The sequence below is a fragment of the Mus musculus genome, chromosome 12, assembly GCF_000001635.26.
Source record: "Mus musculus strain C57BL/6J chromosome 12, GRCm38.p6 C57BL/6J".
Lineage (NCBI taxonomy): Eukaryota > Metazoa > Chordata > Mammalia > Rodentia > Muridae > Mus > Mus musculus.
This window is the reverse complement of record NC_000078.6, coordinates 4,938,705-4,962,221: the sequence shown is the minus strand read 5'-3', so window position 1 is coordinate 4,962,221 and position 23,517 is coordinate 4,938,705. Positions and strand designations below refer to the sequence as shown.

General features: G+C 38.8%; 1 protein-coding gene across 6 annotated transcripts in view; it reads right to left on the bottom strand.

The window, feature by feature from the left end:
• The window catches only part of Atad2b (ATPase family, AAA domain containing 2B), a 132,993-nt gene that overhangs the window by 85,175 nt on the left and 24,301 nt on the right, over positions 1-23,517 (bottom strand). For 4 of the 6 annotated variants that reach the window (XR_381193.4, XM_006515117.4, XM_006515116.4 and 1 more), the window contains exons 3-13: positions 22,517-22,566; positions 21,977-22,130; positions 20,148-20,250; positions 18,959-19,067; positions 17,200-17,316; positions 11,628-11,703; positions 9,516-9,614; positions 7,565-7,676; positions 4,607-4,722; positions 3,991-4,165; positions 916-1,004 (exon numbers count right to left, since the gene is read on the bottom strand). Coding sequence is in view for 3 of the 6 variants with exons in the window: in XM_006515117.4 (XP_006515180.1) it covers positions 916-1,004; positions 3,991-4,165; positions 4,607-4,722; positions 7,565-7,676; positions 9,516-9,614; positions 11,628-11,703; positions 17,200-17,316; positions 18,959-19,067; positions 20,148-20,250; positions 21,977-22,130; positions 22,517-22,566 (1,200 nt within the window). In the remaining 3 variants the exon portion in view is untranslated. Of the gene's footprint in view, positions 1-915; positions 1,005-3,990; positions 4,166-4,606; positions 4,723-7,564; positions 7,677-9,515; positions 9,615-11,627; positions 11,704-17,199; positions 17,319-18,958; positions 19,068-20,147; positions 20,251-21,976; positions 22,131-22,516; positions 22,567-23,517 lie in introns of those variants that run through there. The other 2 variants (XM_030246779.1, XM_017315117.1) reach the window with 2 other exon arrangements.

Here is a 23,517-nt window from a genome sequence, read left to right as displayed (position 1 = left end):
ACCAAACACCTTCAGGAAGAGAAGTGAAATGGGGTCACTGTGCCAAGACAACATGGTCATTCAATGGTCCAAACATTATTTTCTGGTGAATGACTGAATTTGTGAATGAGACACCTTTCTAAATAATCACAGTGTCAAAATAAAGCAAGTGGGATGAATAACAGGAAAACTAGACTTTGGGGTGGACAGGGAGCAATTCAAATTCTCTCAGATAACCTAGGAACATAACCTAGGAAGGTGGGGCTGGAGAGATGGCCCCTGTGTAAAGGCCCTGAGGCAAGCCCTGAAAACCTGAGCTCCATCCTAGGACCACCATGGTAGGAGAGCAGCATCTGAAAGCTGTCCTCACATCGCCGCACACATCATGGGAAAATGTGCTCTGCTGCTTGAGCACTCAGAATGAATGAATGAATGAATGAATGTTGTTTTTACAATTTTTAGGACAACCCGGTTTGGTGAATCCCAAGCTATGGCTACGCAGTAGAACTCTGTTTCAAAAGAATAAAATTTTAAAAGTTTGGCAAGATAACTAAGCAGAAGATAGCTTGCTACCAAGCACGACAGCCTGAGCACGTGCGTGCGCGCACGCACACACATACACACACAGAGTGAGGGGGGGCAATTTAAAACATATTTTAAAAAAATTTTTAAGATCTACCCAGAAAAAAAGTGAAATATACACACAGAATCACAAATACAAATATTCACAGCAGGACTATTACAGTGGCCCAAACCAAAGGCAGCCAAATTGCTACAGACTTTAAATTAATCCTGTGTTGAATGAAAGTAACTCAGGAAATAGACACATTTAAAAATTCTTATAAGACTTCAAGTGTTTAACCAAAGGCAAATGCCAAATACTACGTTGATAAGTGGAGAAAGGAAAATCAATACAGTCAGTTTAGGAAAAATTACCTGTGGATCTGATCTTGTCTACTAGAACGAACAGGAGCTAAGCCATCTATTTCATCAAAAAATATTATAGAAGGCCTCATCAAATATGCCTATAAAGAGAAAATTAATATTACTTTTCATTTTTGAATTTAACTTAGTATTTTCTTAATAATGAACATAAAAGCAAACAGTACAACATGCAGCAAGTATTTAAAAGCACACAGTAGGGCTGAGGAATATAGTTGAGTGCGTACAAGATCTGGGTCCGTTTTCTAATGGGTACAAGGATCTAGAATCAAACACCAAACAACAGAAACAAAGACATCACAGTAAAAAGAAACATCATGAGGAGAGTCAGCTGCAAGCTGTCCCACAGCCCAAAAAGTACTATTGTCAGACATATGTTATCTTTTTATAACAAAGAAAATTGAACCCAAGGTCTCACTATACAGCCCTGACTGGCCTGAAACTTGCGATGTAAACAGGATGACCTCGAAGTTAGAGATCCACCTGCCTTTGCCTCCCAAGTGCTGGGATTAAAGGTATGAGCCACTAGGTCCTGCTCTATACTAATAACTTTTAAATGATTTTTTTTAATTATTTTTTTTATTAGGTATTTAGCTCATTTACATTTCCAATGCTATACCAAAAGTCCCCCATACCCACCCACCCCCTCTCCCCTTTAAATGATTTTTTAACTGTTTCATCAATTATATATCTACTTCACATTTTTGTGTAAAGGATATTTTGTTTTGTTTTGAGACTTCCATTCTATAAATAAGGGGTGTCTGGATTTTACCATGAAGACCACCAGACTGGACCCAGCATTTGCTGGAATTAGAAGTGTTAGACAGCAAGCCTGACTTACAAAAGAATTCACATATATCACCACAGAAATGCATGGCTAATAAATTCTTGATTATATTTTTATTCACATATATTAATTGATATATAATCAAATATAAAATTAATTGCTTTCTTCGCTAAATCCATCGAGCACATGAAAACTTATATTAGGACTTATTTTTTTTTTAGTACAGGAAAGCTGGGATTTGCTTGTTTTTGAGACAGGTTCTCACTCACTAGCTCAGGCAGCTGGAAGCTCACAGCACCCTCCTATGCCACCTGACCAAGTGCTAGTGATCCTCTCACCTCAGGGGCAGGACGGGGACTCTTTCACTGTTAGGTTTATTTGTTGTGATTCCGGGGATTGAACTCAGGCCTTAAACACACACTGATAATAATAAAAATATCTGGGACAATTGCATACTACCATGTTCTCTCTGTTTGGGAAAATAACACTTTAAAAGTAGCCGTTACAGTTAGCTACTCATTTATCTCATGCTGCACTTTCAAAGCATTCCTTCATTTCTGAATTCCACAAATCACGTGTTTACAATCTAGCATGGTCTGAGTAAGTATATCTCAAACATTCATTTTTTAAATTTCTGAACCATTAGGGTAGCACTTAGATTAAAAGGTGGTACAATGTTCAGGAGGCCATGTGTCATAGGTCTGGCCTACTATTTCACCTTTCCTTTCCGACTAATGAACTATAATGTGAGAAGTTTTGTTCTGACATTTGCTCCAGCATCATGTACTTTGTTAGCAAGGTACTAATCGAGGCTAAGACCAGCAAACATGAGAGCAGATGTACTTGTTCTCCACCTAGGAAACTGGCCCAAGCACTTACTATAGTGACAGGAAAGCATCTACAATACAACTATGACAGTAAATAGCATAGGGTTTTATAAGATTCCTCCCACAAATATTTAACATTTTCTATGTGTGCCATTTCCTCAGTAACACTATAATCTACGATTACTTTCCATCCCAGGTTTCCAGTGAGACTAACAGTCAACCACAGCAGGTGCTTTGTGGATCACCATCATCATCCTCAGAGTCCTAGGACGTGGGCCTAAGTGTAAGGAGATTCACCTCTGCGAGCTCTGCACACTTCATGCAGCTTCAATCACGCACACCAAAAATGGTTTGTAATCTTGCATCTGTACAAACATGTACAAAGATTTTTTCCTTGTCTTTACTTAAAGTAACAGATGTGCCCAGTCTATGGCCCATGTGTCCCTTATCTATGAATACAGTCCAAACCAAGATTATAAATTTACTTAAAAAGTTATGATATATTTTTGTGTATTTTTTTTAAGTTCAATTGTCTGGTTCTGGAGAAAACAACATGTTCTTGCAAAATCAAAAGGTTGGACACATCTGCTCACACTGTTTATATAATAAATATATTGCATGAGATATTATAAGAATGTAGAAATGTCATTAAGCATACATAAAGATGTATATAAGCTATATTTAAATCCTTTACTATTTTATTTATTAGACGAAAACATCTGCAGATTTTGGAATCCTGGGGACTGCTAGAATCAGTTTCCCACAAATAACAGAGGGTAAGTATGGCTTACAACTACTAATCCTAAATTTCACACTCTTTTTTTTTAAGATTTATTATTATATGTATGTACACTGTAGCTGTCTTCAGAAGCGCTAGAAGAGGGCGTCAGATCTCGTTATGGGTGGTTGTGAGCCACCATGCGGTTGCTAGGATTTGAACTCAGGACCTTAGGAAGAGCAGTCAATGCTCTTACCCACTGAGCCATCTCACCAGCCCCCAAATTTCATACTCTTAATTGAAATATATGTCCCCTCATAACTGTATCTACAAACAAAATATAGTATTTTTTAAGATTTATTTATTTATTTTATATGAGTACACTGTAGCTGTCTTCAGACACACCAGAAGAAGGCATCAGATCTCATTATGGATGGTCATGAGCCACCATGTGGTTGCTGGGAATTGAACTCAGGACCTCTGGAAGAACAGTCAGTGCTCTTAACCACTTAGCCATCTCTCAAGCCCAAAAATATTCTTTTTTTAAAAGAAAAAGAAAAAGAAAAAGAAAAAGGAAAAGAAAAGAAAAGGAAAAAGAAAAAGAAAAAGAAAAGAAAAGGAAAAAGAAAAGAAAAAAGAAAAGGAAAAAGAAAAAGAAAAAGAAAAAGAAAAAGAAAAAGAAAGAGAAAAAGAAAAAGAAAAAGAAAAAGAGCACTTGAATTAGTTGGTTACCTTACCTGATCAAAGAGCAGCCTCAGCTGCCTTTCTGACTCCCCGACCCACTTGCTCAAACAGTCTGCTCCTTTTCGCATGAAAAATGCTACCTTTTTGTCTCCTTGACTGCATTCATTAGCTAAAGCTCTAGCAACCAAGGTTTTACCTGTGCCAGGAGGACCATAAAACAAACAGCCCCTAGAAAGAATCAGAGAAAATAGTCAATGTTATCACCAATGACATTGTTTAAGATATCCCTCACCGCATTTCACTTTGGATTACTAAGTAGTAACTAAGCACTGATAAAAGCTTTTTCTCGTTATCTGCAAATTTTTCACTTTGCTGAGTCCTCGAAGGACCAAACTCCTCCAATCAAGAAAGGTTAAAGCTATAGGACGATTCTGAAAGGCCTGGGGCTTCACATCTCCATAAAGAATCTCATCTTGTGCCTTAATGACTCTTATACTCCAAAATAGAAAGCAAGTCTCTGAGCTCTAAATAATAATTCCTAAGAGTCATTGTTAGAACATACCAAATAAATAAATATATATATAAAAGTTTATAATCAAAGATAAATTAATTTATATTCAATCAATTAAAAATAATAGTACAATAATAAATATCTAATATATGACATACCTTGGAGGCTGAATTTTAAATTTTTCAAAAATTTCTGGATATAAAAGTGGAAAAACTACCATCTCCTTCAAAGCGTGAATATGATGGCTCAATCCACCTATGCTATCAAACCGCACCTTGGGGAAAGAGGGTGAAGTTTAATATAAAGTGGTTTTATGTTCTATTATTTTGCCTGTTTTTGAGTCAAAGTCTTACTGTTTACCCCTGGCTAGTCTGAAATTCACTGTATAAACCAGTCTGGCCTTGAATTCAGAGATATGCTTGCCTCTGCCTCCCAAGTACTGTGATTAAAGGCATTCACCACCACACCCAGCCCAGGTTCTATTTTTTTTTTTTTTAATTCATGAGATTCAGAAATACATTCCTTCAGAAGTTTTTTTCTTTTTTCTTTTTTTCCCATTTTTCAAAATATGGCATATATGTATGTATGTGTGTGTGTGTGTGTGTGTGTATGTGTATATATATAGTCTTGGCTGAAACTCATTCTGAACAAGGTTGGCCTTGAACTCAAGCGATCCATCTGAGCATACATACAAATAAGTGTAGAAAATAAAGTCAAAGGTAAAATTCAACTGAGGCAAATGAAGCTATTTTTCATGTAACTCAGGAATAAGATAAATGCCTAACCTAAAACATTAATAAATCTATAGAAGATGTTACATTTCAAATGCCATACTGCCTCCTCCCAAAAGAAAACTTACTTCATGGATAGAGCAAGAAAACCTTAGTTACCAAAGTGGCGCTCCAAACCACAAATTAATCGAACAAAAACTTACTCTTTGGTATTCAAGTCCTCTACTAGGAAAGAGCTTTAACTTCTCTTCACAGGGAACAGTAATGAGGACACTGGAAAGCACTAACACAGCACTGATACACCAGGAGTGACAGAGACTGCTCTCACTCAGCAATTATACCAATTAAAGCACGTTGTAAAGAATGTATACCAAAAAAAAAAAAAAAAAAAAAAAGACAAAAGAAAATTTCACAGAACGTTAACAGATATTGCCTACTGAGCCTGGTAGAGCCTTTCTCCACTACTCATTCTACCAAAGAACTTGGAAATGTTTTATCAATTATTTATTATGACAGAAAAATAAACTATAAAAATTGAAGCAGGCTGAGCTAAAGGGGTCTGCAACCCTATGGATGGAACAACAATATGAACCCCCAGAGCTTGTGTCTCTAGCTGCATATGTAGCAGAAGATGGCCTAGTCGGCCATCACTGGGAAGAGAGGCCCCTTGGTCGTGCAAACTTTATATGCCTTAGTACAGGGGAACACCATGACCAAGAAGTGGGAGTGGGTGGGTAGGGGAGCAGGGAGGGGGAAGGGTATAGGGGGCTTTTGGGATAGCATTTGAAATGTAAATGAAGAAAATATCTAATAAAAAAATTGAAGCAGGTCAAAACAAAAATATTCTAAAAGAAGCTAAATTCTCTTATTTATGTTATAAATTAGAACTGACTGGCAGAGACATCTGAAGTTAAAAGACTTGTAAGAGTAAAGTATTGGTAAATTAAATCTAAAAAGATGGTAAGGTCCTCAAAAACTTGTTCTATTTTCTAGGAATTCAGGACATACATAATCTAAAATTTCCTTTAGTCCTAGTTAATTAAATAGATATTTTACTCTGTAACTTTGATTTGGAGATAATTAAAATTTCATCTTCAATTGTATATGTAAGTCTACTTTGATAACTTCTTTAAATTGCATGTAAGAATCAGTTAAATTACATTGTATACAGATGAAAGAGAGGTTATGCAGTAATATTTTAAACTATCCCATGTGAGACACTGACCAGTGCACCACATCCTCACAAGCCTGTGGTCTTCCCACACTACATCCTTCCTTCCTTCACCTTCCTTCCTTGGGGTATTCACTGAACATAACAACGGCAACAGTGTTTTACACTGATGACACCACACCTAAATTTCTACCCAGTTATTTCTACCTTATACCAAACCAATCAATTGCTCACATGTAACTCCTACTGAAGGTATGGCAGATACCTGTAACATGTGTACAATCAACCCTTCCATTCTCATTCCTCTTCTTATATACTCAACTCTAGATAATGGAACCACCCAATACTTTCAAGTCCATCTATTATTAGCTATCTATTTACTTAAGCCAAAAACCTACACAGCACACGCAATTTGTTTCTGTCATTCTCCAAAAGCAATCAGTTCACTAAATTCCATCATCTTTGAATTCCTTACTTCTATTTAATCCTCTTATTTCAATGCAATTACAAATTACAAATAATGCCCAACCAGGACCTGTAATACCTACCTTGCTTCTCTTAAAAATCATTAGCAACATCACAGCCAAAATAACGCACATAAAACCCAAGTGCTATTATGAAATCATGTACTTAAAACATCAAATTGAGCCGGGCGTGGTGGCGCACGCCTTTACTCCCAGCACTTAGGACGCAGAGGCAGGCGGATTTCTGAATTCAAGGCCAGCCTGGTCTACAGAGTGAGTTCCAGGACAGCCAGGGCTACACAGAGAAACCCTGTCTCGAGAAAAAAACAGACAAACAAACAAAAAAGAACCCATCAAATTGTCTCCTGTGGTATATGGAACATTTCCTACCTGCTATATATTCTTTTGTTTTTGGTTGGTTGGTTGGTTGGCTTGGTTTGGTTTCCCTGGCTGTCCTGAAACTCACTCTGTAGACCACTCTAGCCTCAAACTCAGAGATTTACTTGGTCTGTGTCCCAAGTTCTGGGATGAAAGGTGTGCACTACCTTATCTGGCATCTGCTATACATTCTAATTACAAAAACAGGAAAAGACTTTACTAAGCAGCCCAGGTTTTGAGGATACAAAACATATGTGAAAGTGTTAATACTGGTCATATCTGAGTTTCTATTTTTACATAGATTGCTTTAGAAATAAGGAAACCCTTAAGAACATAACAAAAAAGCTACTCTGGGAAACATTTAGAACTTACTGATTTATCAATGTTCATGGGATCAACATCAGCCAAACTTGCACCCACTTTCACCCGTTCTCGGAGGATGCCGCTAGCTAAATCTTCTGCTCTGAAGTTCATCGGCAAACATCTGAAACGTGTAAAACATGACGACAAAGGCATTAAAACATTGAGGGGCCAGTGGCATGGCCAGTGGGCAAAGGCTCTCGCCACCATCCTGAGGACCTGAACAGAATCTCTGGACCCATAGTGGGAAGCAAAAATCAACTCCCACAGTTATCCTCTAACCTTCACACATGTGCATGATGGCATACAAACACAAAGTAAATAAATGCTACATTTATTTAAATCTTTTACATTTTAAAGTAAACATAAGTTAAAATCTTTAACATGCGCCCTACACCTCGCTTGGGCAGCACACAGTAGAGCTGAACCTGGTGGAGGGGATACAGTGAGCCAACCCTAGGGGCAAGAACAAGAGAGAGCTGGCCCTGCCACTTATCTGTCATGAGATAGGGTGGAAGCATGGGGGTTATCCTTCCCCAGTCACCACCTGTGGGGGTCAGGAAAGCTAGTCCTACCCCTCATTAGCTGCAGTGCCCAAGAGAGCAGGCCCTACACCTTACTCAGGCAACACCGTGGAGCTGGCCCTGACAACAAAGGCTTGGGTAAGGCAGCCCTGAGGGGGTGAGAGCAGGAGAACTGGCCCAGCCCCTCACAGCAGCTGAGAAAGTGAGCCCCAAGCCTGGACTGGGTGCAGGTGAGCCGGCCTCAAGGGCTTGAGAGCAGGAGAGTTGTGTAAGTGAATCTGTGTGGACAGAGGGCTACACTGTCAGTCACAATGTGACATACTACAGACAGCATCCATGACAAGATGTTTGCTGTGCTTTGTTTTCTTTATTGTGTTTGTTTGTGAGGTTTTTTTTGACGGGAGACTGCAAGGCTAGAGAGGCATATCCCACGGATGTGAGTGGGATGGGCATACATGATGCCAAATCACAAGAATCGAGAGAAAGTTAAAAAATTTTTTAAATATTCTGTAACATATTTTCAACATTCTGCTTTATCATAACCCAGAAAAACAACATCAAAAGGTTTCATGTCTTAAATTATTCTTCCTACTTTCAAGTGACCCAAATCAGTAATTCACCAGATAAAACAAACATGAGCATGAATCTATTTTCTCAGAGTTTATCTCCCAATAGGAGGAGCTGGGAGCGTTTGCTGTGGTATGAACAGTAGGACCTTGAGGTCACAGTGAAGCCCAGCCAAGCAGCCTCTGGTCAGTGGCAGCACAGTACAAGAAGAGAAATGCCTCACACAAAACCTTGTTTTGTATCCATTTCCTACGTCACGCGTGAGAGCCTCCAGCCCTGTGCTCCTGCCACAATGACATCTGCTTGGATGTGAAGCAGCCACAGGGGCCTACTGCCAGGGACAGCATTATTTTGTATGCAGTCAGCCTCCAAAACTACATGCTACATAAAATTCTTTTTTATTTTTTTTTAACAAATTACCTAGGCTCCAGTATGTCATTATAGCACAAAAATATAATTTAGTACAGGTAAAGATCACAATATGGGATAGATAGCCTAAAAAGTGTACAAGTTCTATGATAACTACAGCTTCATTAACATTTCTAAATTCTAATTACCTTTTAAAAACATATTAGCAACAAACAACGGTAGCACATGCATTAATCCCAGCACTCAAGGCAAAAGCAAATGGAATTCTGAGTTCAAGGCCAGCCTGGTCAACAGTACACAGTGAGTTCCAGGACAGCCAAGGCTGCACAAAGAAAAAAACATGGCCTCAAAAAAAAAAAAAAAAAAAAAAAAATTGCCAAAGTAGGTTATCCTAACCTGGACATACAGTTTAGTGCATAAACTGTTTAGAAGTATAACTAGAAAGTTTACTCACCTGATTCTTGCTCTTCTACCATAGAAGTATCACTAGAAAATTTACTAACCTGTTTCTTGCTCTTGCCATGCTTTTCGATTTCCTTCTTTCAAAGCGTTCCTCATCAGAAGAAGTTGTATCACTACTGTGAATGGCATGTTTCTTTCTCCTATTGGAAAAGGAAATAGTAAAACCATTATAGTGTGCAACAGCTTCCTCACTTCAGTCCTCTGTGTCATCTGTTTTGTGTCCTTCTTACTTTGGTAGTGCTGCTCCTAACCCAAGGCATTTGTTGTTCCTCCTCCACTGACTGAGCTAAGATCTAGCTGGTGATAACTTTTACTTCCCAATAATGACTCTTCTACCCTGTTTGAAGTCTAACCAAATGCATGAAATATTTCTAATTAAAAAAAAATAGCCAGGCTTGATGATATGTCTGCAGTCCAAGGTATTTGAGAAGAGCATGAAGTAAGAGGATCTCTTGAGCCCAAGAGACCAGCCTGAAAACATAATAAGATCCTACCTCAAAAATAAGTAAAAGAGGAGCTAGAGAGATGGCTCAGCAGTTTAGAGTACTGGCTGATCTTATAGTGGATCTTATAGTGGTTTAGTTTCCAGTAATCATATGGTTACAGCTGTCTGAGAATAAATGCCCTCTTCTGGCCTCCAGAGGTACCAGGCATTAAGTGGTGCACAGACATTCATGCAGGTAAAATACCCATACATAACATAAAAGAATTATGGCCAGGCATGGTGGCACACACCTTTACCCCTGCATTTGGGAGGCAAAGGTAGGCATATCTCTTGAGTTCGAGGACAGTCTGGTCTGCATAGTAAGCTCCAGAACTACAAGGACTACATAACAAGGTCTCAAAAGACAAAAGGAAAAAAAATATTGCATAGCTGGTCTAGAAACTACAATAATTTTTAAAGTTTACAACATTTGTATCCCTTCAACAAATCCTGACAGAATTTCATAGCCAAATTAAATTCTTTTTTCTTTTAAATTGTATACTTCAAGACACAGCCACAGCAATGACTTTCTAAATTAATATTCCAATAGTTCAAAATATTGTAAAAAGTACTCACAAATAAAACTGAATCAGATTTAAGACCCTCTAGCTGGGTATAATGGCATATGCCTAGAACTCTCAGCATGGAGGAAACTAAGAGAATTGAGGTTCTAATCCAGCCTAGGCTTTAGTGAGATGCTATTTCAAATAAATAAATAAGCTTTTCTATATCACAAAGAAAACAACTACCAGAGTGAAGTCTAGAGAAAGAAAAAAAATCTTTGCCAGTGATTTATCAAATAGGGGATTACTGCCCAGAATATGTAAAAAATAAAAATAAAAAAACTAAAGACTGTATAATAGTCCAATCTTTAAATAGACACTATGGGAAGAGAAACTAGATGGTCACCACAAATTCAAAGCCAAACTGATATAGCAAGGAATTGTCTCAAAAATTAATAAAATGATACACTTCTAAATTTCTAAACTTCTGTATCTGCTGGTTGCACTTTGTTTTGTTCTTAGGTATGAAAAGGGGGAAATGCATTAAGACCTAGTGCCAAGGTGTGGTGGGCAGTGAGTGTCTGTATTCCCAGCTACTAGGGAGCAGAGGCACAAAAATCTCTTGAGATAGGAGCTTCAGGCAAGCCTGGGCAACAAAACAAAACCAGTTCTCTCAAGGGAAAAAAGCTAGTCAATGTCTCAAAGAAGGACATCGTGAGCCCTTCTCCAAGGCAGGCGGATTTCTGAGGCCAGCCTGGTCTACAAAGTGAGTTCCAGGCCAGCCAGGGCTACACAGGGAAACCAGGCCAGCCTGGGCTACAGAGTGAGCTCCAGGACAGCCAGGGCTGCACAGGGAAACCAGGCCAGCCTGGGCTACAGAGTGAGCTCCAGGACAGCCAGGGCTATACAGAGAAAAACTGTCTCAAAAAACAAAATAAATAAAAGATACTTCAACTTTCAGGATGTGAAAGTCAAAATTAATTTAAAAATTAAATTTAAAAATAAACTGTGAACCAAAAAGAGTCATGTGTAGGATGATAAGTGTTGTCACTAGTGAGAGAAAGGACAGGAGAAAGCCAGGAAGAAAGCAAAGGATGCAATTAAATCTCTCATTTTCTCATTAACATATACAACTACTTTCTTCTTCCAAATCAAACACAACTTACCTGATATGGCTTCTTCTTGCTGGAGACCTGTGAATATCAAATAGTGTATTTTCCCTCTTTTTTTGATGAGCCGGTACTAAAAGAAAAAGAAAGAAAGAACTAATGAGTCCATGCACTAAAAGAGCATAAATTGCCTCTATTCACTTTCTATGAGAACGTAGTTATGTATCTTCAATTTCCACATGACAAAAACTTTGTATCAGTACTGTTTTGTTTCAAATAAATATTTTTTTAAGATTTATTTATTTAATGTATAAGTACACTGTAGCTGTCTTCAGACACACCAGAAGAGGGCATCAGATCCCATTTCAGATGGTTGTGAGCCACCATGTGGTTGCTGGGAATTGAACTCAGGACCTCTGAAAGAGCAGTCCATGGTCTTAACCACTGAGCCATCTCTCCAGCCCCCAAATAAACATTTTAAATAGACGTTAATATTTAATATTTCCAAAAGTATGATCCATGTTTTACAAATTTGTAGTAGGGAAGAAAGGACAAGAGTACCCCCAGTAATAGTTTCCTACAAAAACATAAATGTGACAAATGTTCATGCTTAAAAGTACCTTCACAAGAGCTAAGAAACCAGGCTAGCACCTGGTTACAGCATAATATAAAATATGCATTAGAAAAGGTAGGAAGAAAAATTTTACATTGCCTGCCTTACACCTCCCCCACAAAGGTTCCTTGAAGGCAAGACCCTACCTATCTGTGGTAGTTTTAGTGAGATGTCCTCAGGTATTTGAATTCTTGGTCCTTAGTAGGATGTTTGGGAAGGATTAAGAGATAAATAAGGCTTTGGGCTGAGTAGTAGTATCACAGACTTAATCCCAGCACCCAAAAGGCAGAGAGACAGGTGGATCTCTGTGATTTAGAAGCCAGGCTGGTCTAGAGTGAGTTCTAGGACAGCCAAACCCACAGAGAACCCTTTTCTCAAAAAAAAAAAAAAGTGAAATTGAGTGAATGAGAGAGACAGAGAGTGAGAAAGAGACAGAGACAAGAGAGCCTTGTTGGAAGAAGTGTCACTGAAGGTAGGCATAAGGTTTCAAAAGTATCTCACCAACCTCTCAGCACACTCTCTCTGCCTCCTGCTTGTGCATCAAAATGTAAGTGCTCCACACACAGCAGATGAGCAGTTTGGTCTTCATGTGGGTCCCCCAACAACTAGAGTGGGAGAGCTATCTCTGAATCTGTTGCCTATCTGTGGATCCCATTCCCCTAGCCTCGTCTGGCCTCAGTGGGAGAGAATGTGCCTAGTTCTGCAGGGACTTAATATGCCAGGGTGGGGTGATACTCAGGGGGGCTCCCTGTTCTCAGAGAAGTGGGGGGGGAGGGACTGAGTGGAAGGGGGCTATTAGGATGTAAAGTGAATACAAAATAATTAAAAAGTACAAATAAAGAAAGATGCAAGTGCTCAGCTGCTGTTCTAGCTCCTGCCACCATGCAATCCCTTTGTCATCACAGAGTCTATCCTTCTAGAACAGTAAGCTCCATTCATCTCTTTTCTAAGTTGCCTTGGTCATACTGCTTTATCAGCACAATAGAAAAATAACTAGCATAGGGGCTAAGCTTCCAACTTGTGATTGGAAAAAGCCTAAGGGGTTGCTTGCTCTTGCTTGAATACAGGAAAGCTACAACTAAAGTAGTTGAAGGAGCTGAGACTCTACCCCAAGATGGAAGGCAAATGTGGAGGTATCATGCATATGGTATTAGCTTTGGAGGCATTAAAAATACAAGAGTGAGATTGTTATAAATTCCCAGTTTCAGAGAGGCACTGAGACCAAGCAATGCTGAAGTCACTGTCAGAAAAGATCCTAAGAAGCAATTATGTAAAGCTGTGAAAGTGAAGCCTGGGTTGTAGCATAGCAGAGACACCAAGATGTTGGACATGCTACAGCCATGAGACATCTGCTGGAGAGAGTTGCATATAGGGACTGGAATGAGGCCAAGAAAGACATATGTGGCAGAGAGCAAAACTGGAGGGCAGAGACATCTGAGCCCTTTAAAACTAAAGGTGCAGGCTAAGACACAGAGTTACAGAACTTGGCATTTACCCTGCTGGGACTCTATCTTGCTTTGGTCCAGTATTTCCTCATGATGTCCCCATTTCTCTCTTTTGAAAGGGAAGGTATATTTCATGCCAGTATATTGCATAAAGTTAGACTAAATACGAGCCGGGCGTGGTGGCGCACACCTTTAATCCCAGCACTCGGGAGGCAGAGGCAGGCGGATTTCTGAGTTCGAGGCCAGCCTGGTCTACAGAGTGAGTTCCAGGACAGCCAGAGCTATACAGAGAAACCCTGTCTCAAAAAACAAAACAAAACAACAACAACAACAAAAACCCAAAAAAAAAAAAAAAAAAAGTTAGACTAAATACATTTTGCATTACAATCTCATGGGCCTATGGGACCAGGGAGTAAAGTGAGAATGGCCACCATAGGCTCAAGGTACTTGAAGACCAGCTAGCAGTGCTCTTTGAAGAGGTTATGGAACCTTTAGGAAGTGGAGCCTTGATGGGGGCACTACATCAATAAGCATGAGCCTGAGAGCTTACAGCCTCACCTCCCTTCCAGCTCACTTTCCGAGTTCACTAAGAAACTTTCAGCTTCCAGCCACTTGCCACCATGCCTCCCCCATCATTATGGACTACTCTTCTGGAACTAAATAAATTCTTTCTTACTTAAGTTGCCTTTAGTCAATAAAAACAACAACAAAGCTCCTAATATAGTGACTGGTGAGGACACTGATGCTGATACACACAAATACACACACACCTACATGCACATGGACACACACACAGAGACTTGCCAAGTAAACATGAAAAAAGTGTTCAACCTCCTTAGAGAGACACAAACTAAAACTGCAATATATACCCTATTATAGCTGTTTTTCACACACATACATATATATACAAGCACATCATAACAAGCACTGATGAGTATATGAAACAACTTTTTTATTAATTTCTTAAACTTACCTATGGGGGCGGAGGAGTAGTCAGAGGACAACTGTGCTCAGTTCTCTCCTGCCGCCTTCATATGCGTTCTGTGGCTCTAACTCAGGCTCTGAGGCTTAGGCAGCAAATGTCTTTACCTGCTGAGCCACCTCACCAGCTCTGGCACATAAAGTTTTTATGTTGGGGTTTTTGTTTGTTTGTTTGTTTTGTTTTTGTTTTTTTGAGACAGAGTCTCACTGTGTAGCCTTGGCTACCTAGAACTTACTATGTAGCGCAGGCTGCCTCTGTGTCCCAGTTCTGGAATGAAAGGCATGTGTTACTAAGAGTTATGCTAGGAGCATGGACACGTTTTCCTCTCTAGTAGAGAGTATAAAGGGCCAACTCTATGCAGTCCTGGCTGGGAGCGTACAGTCTTAATGGAGATGCCACAACCAACCAACCACTTTGGAAGATAGCTACCTTTTTACAAAATTAAATATGCACACCTAATCATAAAATCTACCAACCACACTTTTTAAGTATTTGCCTGTTTGTCCTTTAGTTTTTTTTTTTTTTTTTTTTTTTTAAACAGTCTCAGACTCAGGATCAAAATTTAGATTCTCTTCTGTTCCAGACTTGAGTACTGATATTAAAGATGTGCTGGTACCACCACACCTGGGTTTATAACAACCAAACCAAAAGCTCAAATTCATCTTAATGTCCTTAAAAATGAATAATAAAACAGTTGTCAGGGCTGGTGAGATGGCTCAGCAGGTAAGAGCACCCGACTGCTCTTCCGAAGGTCCTGAGTTCAAATCCCAGCAACCACATGGTGGCTCACAACCATCTGTAACGAGATCTGACACCCTCTTCTGGTGTGTCTGAAGGTAGCTACAGTATACTTACATATAATAAATAAATTAATCTCTAAAACAAAAAACAAAAAACAAAAAAACAGTTGTGATTGTCCATGCCTATAATGAATACTACAATAATTAGGCTGAATGAAAGAGAAGGCAAAATGTACTCTTGTGGTCTTTTAAAGCTGGATATAGTGGTGATTTACGCCTCCTAACTTGGAAGAGTGGGAAGGGAAGATCACAAGTCTGAAGCTACCCTAAGCTGCACAGGAAATTCCAGACCAGCCAAGGCTAAGAATGAGACTACCTGAAAATTTTACAATTTCATTTGTATGAAATCAAAAACATATAAATCTTATCTAAAGTTAAAGATAGATAGGTACTCAGAGACTAATACAAGGGAGACACAAATAATAGAGCAGCATGCACACAGGAATGAGGGAACCTGAGGGCATTGATGAGTATGTCTGCTATCTTCAGTATGGTCAAAGCTTCACAGGTATGGACAAATTACAAAACTTGCCAAATTGTAAACTACAAATACATACTTGGAATTTTATTTCAGATAAAGATTCAAAGAATGAAAAACAAAAGACCAGAATAATGATTCCAACATTTTTTCTGCCGTAACACATCTCTCTTATTAGTGACAGAGCTGAGACAATGACTCCTACAAGGAATAGAGGAATGTTTAAACGTTTGAACAGCTTGTAGAGTTAGCACACCTCTACCATACAATCCCAGTTTTAGAGTACAGAATTCTGAGTACGGGGCTGGAGAGGTAGTTCAGTGGTTAAAGGCACTGATTATTTTCTAGAGGATCCTAATCTGAGTCCCAGTACTCACGTGGTGGCTCACAACCATCTGTAACTCCAATTCCAGGGAATCTAACGTCCTCTGCTGGCCCTTGTAGGCACTTAGCATACACATGATGCACAGACATATGTATACACTGACATACTTTCAGGCAAAATACACATTATTCACAAATAAAACTTTTTTTTTTCCATTTTAGCCTTGGCCTTCCACCATAGCCTTGGCCACCCTAAAACTCTCTATGAGACCAGGCTAGCCTCAAACTTACAGAGACCCATTTGCTTCTCCCTCCTGGGATTAAAGACTTGCACCACCACACCTGACCAAAATAAATAAACAAACAAACAAACAAACATATATACATACATATATATTAATTCTAAGTAAAAAATATTCTTGAAAACATTATAAGAAAAAGGGTACATGAAATGTCACAGAGACTGACCCAATGACAAAGCATTTGCCTGTGTATATAAACCTTATCTTTAATTCCTAACAACAAAACAAAAACACAGAATACAGCATACAAGCAAATTTATAAACACAGAAACAAGACAGTAGTGGCAAAAGGATTGAGTGAGAGGAAAAAGAAGAACAAGAAATAAGGCTATGCATGACCCAGAGGCTCACTGTCCACCATAACTCCCACAACATGTGGACACAGAATTATGTAGAAAAAGACACACAGGACTTCAGGGGTTTCATTGTGTTAAGTCAGCACTGTCTGTTTGTCTGTTTGTTTGTTTTTGACTGGTGGTGGGTTTTGGGTTTTTTTTTGTTTTTTATTAGAAAAGGGATCTTGCCAATGATGAAGACTTGGGCTTAAGGCTTTTAACTTCAGCCTCCTAAACAGCAAAGAACACAGGGCTACATCACTGAGCCCAGAAAAAAAATGCTCTTTTTTCTCAAGAGTGGTAAAGTTACTCAGTTACATTAGACAAAGAAGTTGTTTACAGTCACCTACCTATAGGCGGTGCTTGGTATCGATCCACTGTTTTTCTTTGTCTCAAGTTATATGGTCTATCATTTTCTTCTCCTTCTGCCTCTTCAACCTCTATGTCTCCATCCTCCTCTTGAGATTCTAGTTTCCATATATAGAAAAGAAGAAACACTTTAATCCATAGGTATGGCTCCATTCTCAACTGAGTATTTACTTTCATCTATTATTTCTTTCTACACATGTGACATTTTAAAATGTTAGCGATTTATGATACAGTATAAACTAGTATAGCCAAAAATAAGCCTAGGTAAATATATATAAAAACAAAAAGTTCTTCCTACCAACATTCAATACACTTCTGTGAAAAAATAAACCATTGTGAACCAGGTATGGTGATGCACACCTTTAATCTCTGTTGTGGATAGCCCTGTTGCTGTTTATATCTTGATGTTATTTCAGCTTCCACAAGAGGGGCTACCTGGTACTCAGGACTTCATGTGACCCTTCTAATAAATAAAGAAACCAATCACTGGATTGGAGAGAGAAAGAGAAGAGGCAGGAGAGAGATTTTTGAATGGGGACAACAGGAGGACAAGATGTAGCTACAAGTGGCCCCATTTAGGAGGATTCGCCACTGGAGGATTTATATTTAATATGGCTTATAAGATTAGGATTCTAATTGCTGCGCCCAACAACTGAATTACCTGTTGATTCTAAACTAAGTTTGTGTGGTGTTTCCTTCACTCGGCGACTCAACTGGATTCCAAAGAGAAAGGTACAGCAGCAAACCATGGGTTTGCAAGAAGTGCACCCCAAGTGGCCATGGGAATTTTGAAGTGTGGGGCTGGTGTGGTAGCAACCCACCAGTGGGAACTTAGTGAGCTGGGTGGAGTGTTTTCAGAGCTCTGAGTCAGAGAGTCTCCATGAGATGAGACCAGGACGGCCATGCCAACCAGTGTAAGGCCAGCCAGCCCTCGGGGCCAGCTGGCACAGAGTGGTTTGCATTTATTTACTCTTCCCCCCCCCCCCCAAAAAAAAAATCTCAGCACTCAGAAGGCATAGACAGGCAGATCTCTGTGAGTTAGAGGCTAGCCTGGGCTATAAGGGTAGTTCCAAGACAGCTAAGGCTACACAAAGAAACCATGTCTGGGTGGTGGGGGGAGGAGAGGGAGATTATCTTGGAAAGTAAACTATATTATCAATATAACAAATCTCCTGAAATCCACTCTTTGATGATCACTGCTTAGAGAATTATACCATTGGGTTTGCTGGACACCAGTTTAAAAATTGACAGGGCCAATGTACTCTTTATGTTCCTAGTTCCAGCCCTACAAATTCATTCTGTGTTACTCAGTTCAGAACTAGACAGATGTCAGGCTAAAACAGTATTAACTCCTTCCACTACTATTACTACTTCCATTTTTCTCTATATACTTCTCAATCTAAAACAAAAATTAAAATCCAAATAATCAGAGACTTGGAGCCTTTTAGTTAGAAAGTTAACAAGTAACACAAAAGGGCTACCAACTAGGCAGGCAAGCCCACAACCAAGGCTTGCCCCCACCAGACAAGTCAAGGACTACCAAGAGCCACTTCATTTTGCCACCTGAAGGAACTGAAACTTCAGATATTATCTGAATTTAAATTACTTTAGATAATACAGCATAGACATAAAAGGCAAAAAACAAGAGCAAAACAGCCCTCCTCTAAGTCCATAGCTAGTCTACATCCTTCTTCCCTCTCAGAGTTCCCCAGGATTTCCCTCCCATGGCGCTGTACAGACCTTCTTCCTCGCCCTCAGTGGAAACCTCATGATGATTCTGTATCCCATAACTATTTCTTCTCAGTGATTTTCTTCGTCTTTTTACCCTTGAATACATATCCATATTTTCCTTTTAAAGAAAGAAATTTGTCAACTATTAACATAGCATTTATTCTCTGCTATAAATAAGTCAATAAATCAAACATGCTTGCTCAATATAATTTACCATACATCTACTTGCAAGTCACAAGTTCATGAAAAGAACATCCTAAAATCAGTAAATATAAAGGAGAAAAAGGATATGGGATATGGCATAGTTCAGAGTCAGTGTTTAACATATACAAGACCTTGGGTTCAAGCCCATAGGGCTATTTTTTTTTTTCTTTAGAAGAATGGAGGAGGGAAAAAAGCTAAGAGAGAAGAAAATCAGAGAGAAGAAAAAGAAATTGGGTGAGGGGTTTGAAGAGGGAGCAGCAGGAACAGCAACAAACAGTAAACTCCCAAACTAAGCATGGAATGAAGAGAAATAAACAATTGTTAATTTTAAAATATATGACATTGGGTGGCTTGAGAGGTGGCTTAGCAGATAAGAACACTGGCTGTTCTTACAGAGGGCCTAGGTTCAATTTCCAGCATCCACCTGACAGCTCACAATTATCTATATCTCCAGTTCCAGGACACCCAACACCATCACACAGACATACACACAGGCAAAACACCAATGCACATAAAATATAAATAAATAAATAAATAAATAAATAAATAAATGCTGTTGGGCTGGGAGTGTAGCTCAGTTGGCAGTGCTCGCCTCACTGCCCAATGCCCTGGGTGCCATCTGCAGCACCCCACAAACCAGGCATGATACCACATGCCTGCAAGTAGGAGGTCAGAAGTTCAAGGCCATTTTAGCTACATTAACAAGAAAGAGGAGGAGGAGAGGGGATGAAAGAGGACAGGAAAGGAGAGGAGAGGAGAGGCCTACTGCTATTCATCCTGTTTCTAGACTCCTAATTCTTTGCAAGTATAAAGAAAAATGTTTTTCTTCCAGGCTTCCCAGCACACACATCAAGAGGTTCACGACCAACAGTGACTCTAGCTCTAGGGGATCCAACACCCTCTACTGGCTTCCGTGGGCATCTACACACAAGGCACACATGAATAAAAACTAAGGAGAAGTACTTGCAAAAGTTTCCACAGCTAATATACTCACAAATTCTGTATCTGTCCACATTCGAAGCCTCTCTACTTCGCCTGATCGACGGTTTCGTCGGATATTAATATTATCCATTTCTTGTAATACAGCTTCAGCAGTACTACAATCATATAATAAAAAGTTTAGACAATGGTGGGATCACATTTATACATCATAAACGTTAAGGGGCTTGTCAAACCAATATTAAACTATCTTTGATATGTAACTATATATAACATCTCAATTGATTAACTTTCATAGCCAGAATTTATCAAAACACAATTCCCAATTCATAAAACAAGATGTCCAAGTGTGGTGGAACACACCTTTAATCCAAGCACACAGAAAGCAGTTAGGTAGATTTCTGTGGGTTCAAGACCAGTGTACTGGCTGGTTTTGTGTCAACTTGACACAGGCTGGAGTTATCACAGAGAAAGGAGCTTCGGTTGAGGAAATGCCTCCATGAAATCCAGCTGTAAGGCATTTTCTCAATTAGTGATCAAGGAGGGAGCACCCATTGTGGGTGGTGTTATCTCTGGGCTGGTGGTCTTGGGTTCTATAAGAAAGCAGGCTGAGCAAGTCATGGGAAGCAAGCCAGTAAGTAACATCCCTCCATGGCCTCTGCATCAGCTCCTGCTTTCTGCCCTGCTTGAGTTCCAGTCCTGACATCCTTGGTGATGAACAGTAGTATGGAAGTGTAAGCCGAATAAACCCTTTCCTCCCCAACTTGCTTCTTAGTCATGATGTTTGTGCAGGAATAGAAACCCTGACCAAGACAACCAGCCTGGTACACACAGTTCCAGACCAGCAAAACACTAAATAGTGAGATATTATACTAAAAGATGGAATTGTTCTATTATAGAATATAGATCCCAACACCCCTATCAGGTAGCTAGTTCACAAACACATGTAACTCTAGCCCAAGGAATCCAAAGCCCTCTTCTGCTCTCCACAGGCACAGGTACTGCATTTACACATACAAACATAAAAATTAAATAACTATCTTCAACTTTTATACATTTTTTAAAATTATAAACCTTGTTTTTAAGGCTCAAAATAAATAAACATGTTTGCTTATTAAAACTTTAAAAATCCATAATGTAGGTTAGGCATGGTGGCGAATACCTTAATCTCAGCACTTCAGAGGCAGAGATAAATGAATGACTATAAATTCATGACCAGCTTAATCTACACAGTAAGTTTCAGGCCAACCAGGTCTACACATTGAGAGAAAGAAAATGGGGTAAAGGAGAGAACACACCACCCTAGCATGATACATAACTACTACATTCATGGTACTGTGGCGGGGGGGGGGGGGGAGTTGAATCTTTTAATATTAAGTTGTTACCCAAAAAAATATAGAAAATGGATATATAAAAACTTTAAAGGTAATAAGGTTAATTAAGCAATTTTTAAATTAAAGTAGAAGACACCAATGTTTAAGAAACCTAGAATAATGTCTTAGAAATTGCTATTTAGGTTTTCTGTTTGATTTGCTAGGCTCAGTTCATGTAAAAACTGGGAACAGCACCCATGTGGGAAAAGGTGAAGAATAGCTACAAGTGAATGGGGGTGGAGACAGAAGACCCCTGCCTGGAGTGAGTGGCTAGCTAAACTAGCCAACTGGTTTGCTCCGGATTCAGCAGGACAGCCTGTCTCAAAAATTAGAGCAATTGAGGAAAGCACTCTATGTCAACCCCTGGTCTACAATGGCACAATGGCACTCCCCATACATATTCAAACAAATGTACACACAAACACATATACAACATATACACATGCGTACACTAAAACAGCTGAAAAATCAAAAAATTAAATGAAATTGCTTAATTCATAAACACTCATACCTATTTACTAGCTGATCAAATAATAAACTCTGATTCACACTTTCAAATCTGTTTTTCCTGGACCGACAACTTTTTCTGACTTCTATGTCACCATTTATACATGAAAGGTCGCCATCTCCTTTCTTTTCCCCTCGAAGGGGGTGGCTTCGAAGTGCTGCAAGAGAGATAATTTCATTTTCAAAGTACAGAGTATGGAAAAATAGGGGGAAAAAGTCAAAATTTAAAGGCTATAAAAACTGAATATAACTTCTTAAATGGTTTTAATATTAAACAATCAAGGATCTCAATATTAATATTTTATGAAATTTAGTCATTTCCAACTAAAAGAGTATGCTATTAAATCACTCAAAGGGGTTGGAATATATGGCTCAGAAGTAGGAAACTTTTGGGCTGTGCAGGAGAACCATAGTTCAATCTCTAGTTCCCAAAAAATGTTAATAAAAACAAAACTAAATGGCTACACTTTTGTCCATTTTCACACCTAACCTAATGCCACTATAACAATTTCAATGTTATCCAGTTTCCCATCAGAATACTCACACAAGCTACTATGTCCGTTTGGTAATGTAGCACCAGGCTGAGAAGTTAACCTAGAATACAAGTACATTTAATACACAAACATATCAATATTTGTTTATATAAGTATGAAATGAATGCTGTACTTATCCATTTTTAAAATAATATATTTTACTTTAATAACCTATCAATTAAAATAATAGTAGTTCAAAGTCATTTCATTATTTCAAGAAACTTTAATAAAAAGCTGAATATAAGCTGAATTAATGTTGCTGTCAATTGTACAATTCAAATCCTATTAAAAGATTAAGGTTAAGCAGCATAAATTTAACCAAGACCGTAAGGAGCCATGGCAACAGACAACTAACTATAGACTTCACTGAGAAAATAAATTCCAAGCTATGACAAATTTACTCAAACAAACTGTAAAAGAGGAAAAGAAATACTTAAATATCACAAACATTTGATAATCCAATCCATTTTAAAACACACACAAAGACCTATTCCCCCTTGTCTGTGAAACAAATAAAAAAGTCTATCTTAATACACTCCCAAATGTAAAAGTTCACAGTTAGCACCTTTGTACACCATATGCACGATACTCCAGGTATATGAATGTAAGCATAAAGCAACTGACTTAATACATGTACTCTACAATGTTGCTGCTACATAATGGTTTTCAGAAATTCTCCAAAATCATTCTCAATATCAACTTACAACCACAAAAGAATCACTTTTATTACCTCATAAGTACACTTTGGCACTGGCCCCAACATAACACTAACTCAGTTTACTTGCAAATTATCAGTTTATTCATGGGTCTTGGTGCCAAATAAATTTTGGATGGATGTAATTATAAATAACTAAATCACATCATTAAATTAGTCAAAACAGTAAGATGCAATGCTAAAAATAATTATGGAGAGCGGGAGGGAGAGGGGGAGGGGGAGGGAGGGAGAGGGGGAGAGAGGGGGAAGGGAGAGGGAGAAGCTTTTCTGAACAACATTATCATCACGGAGAAAAAC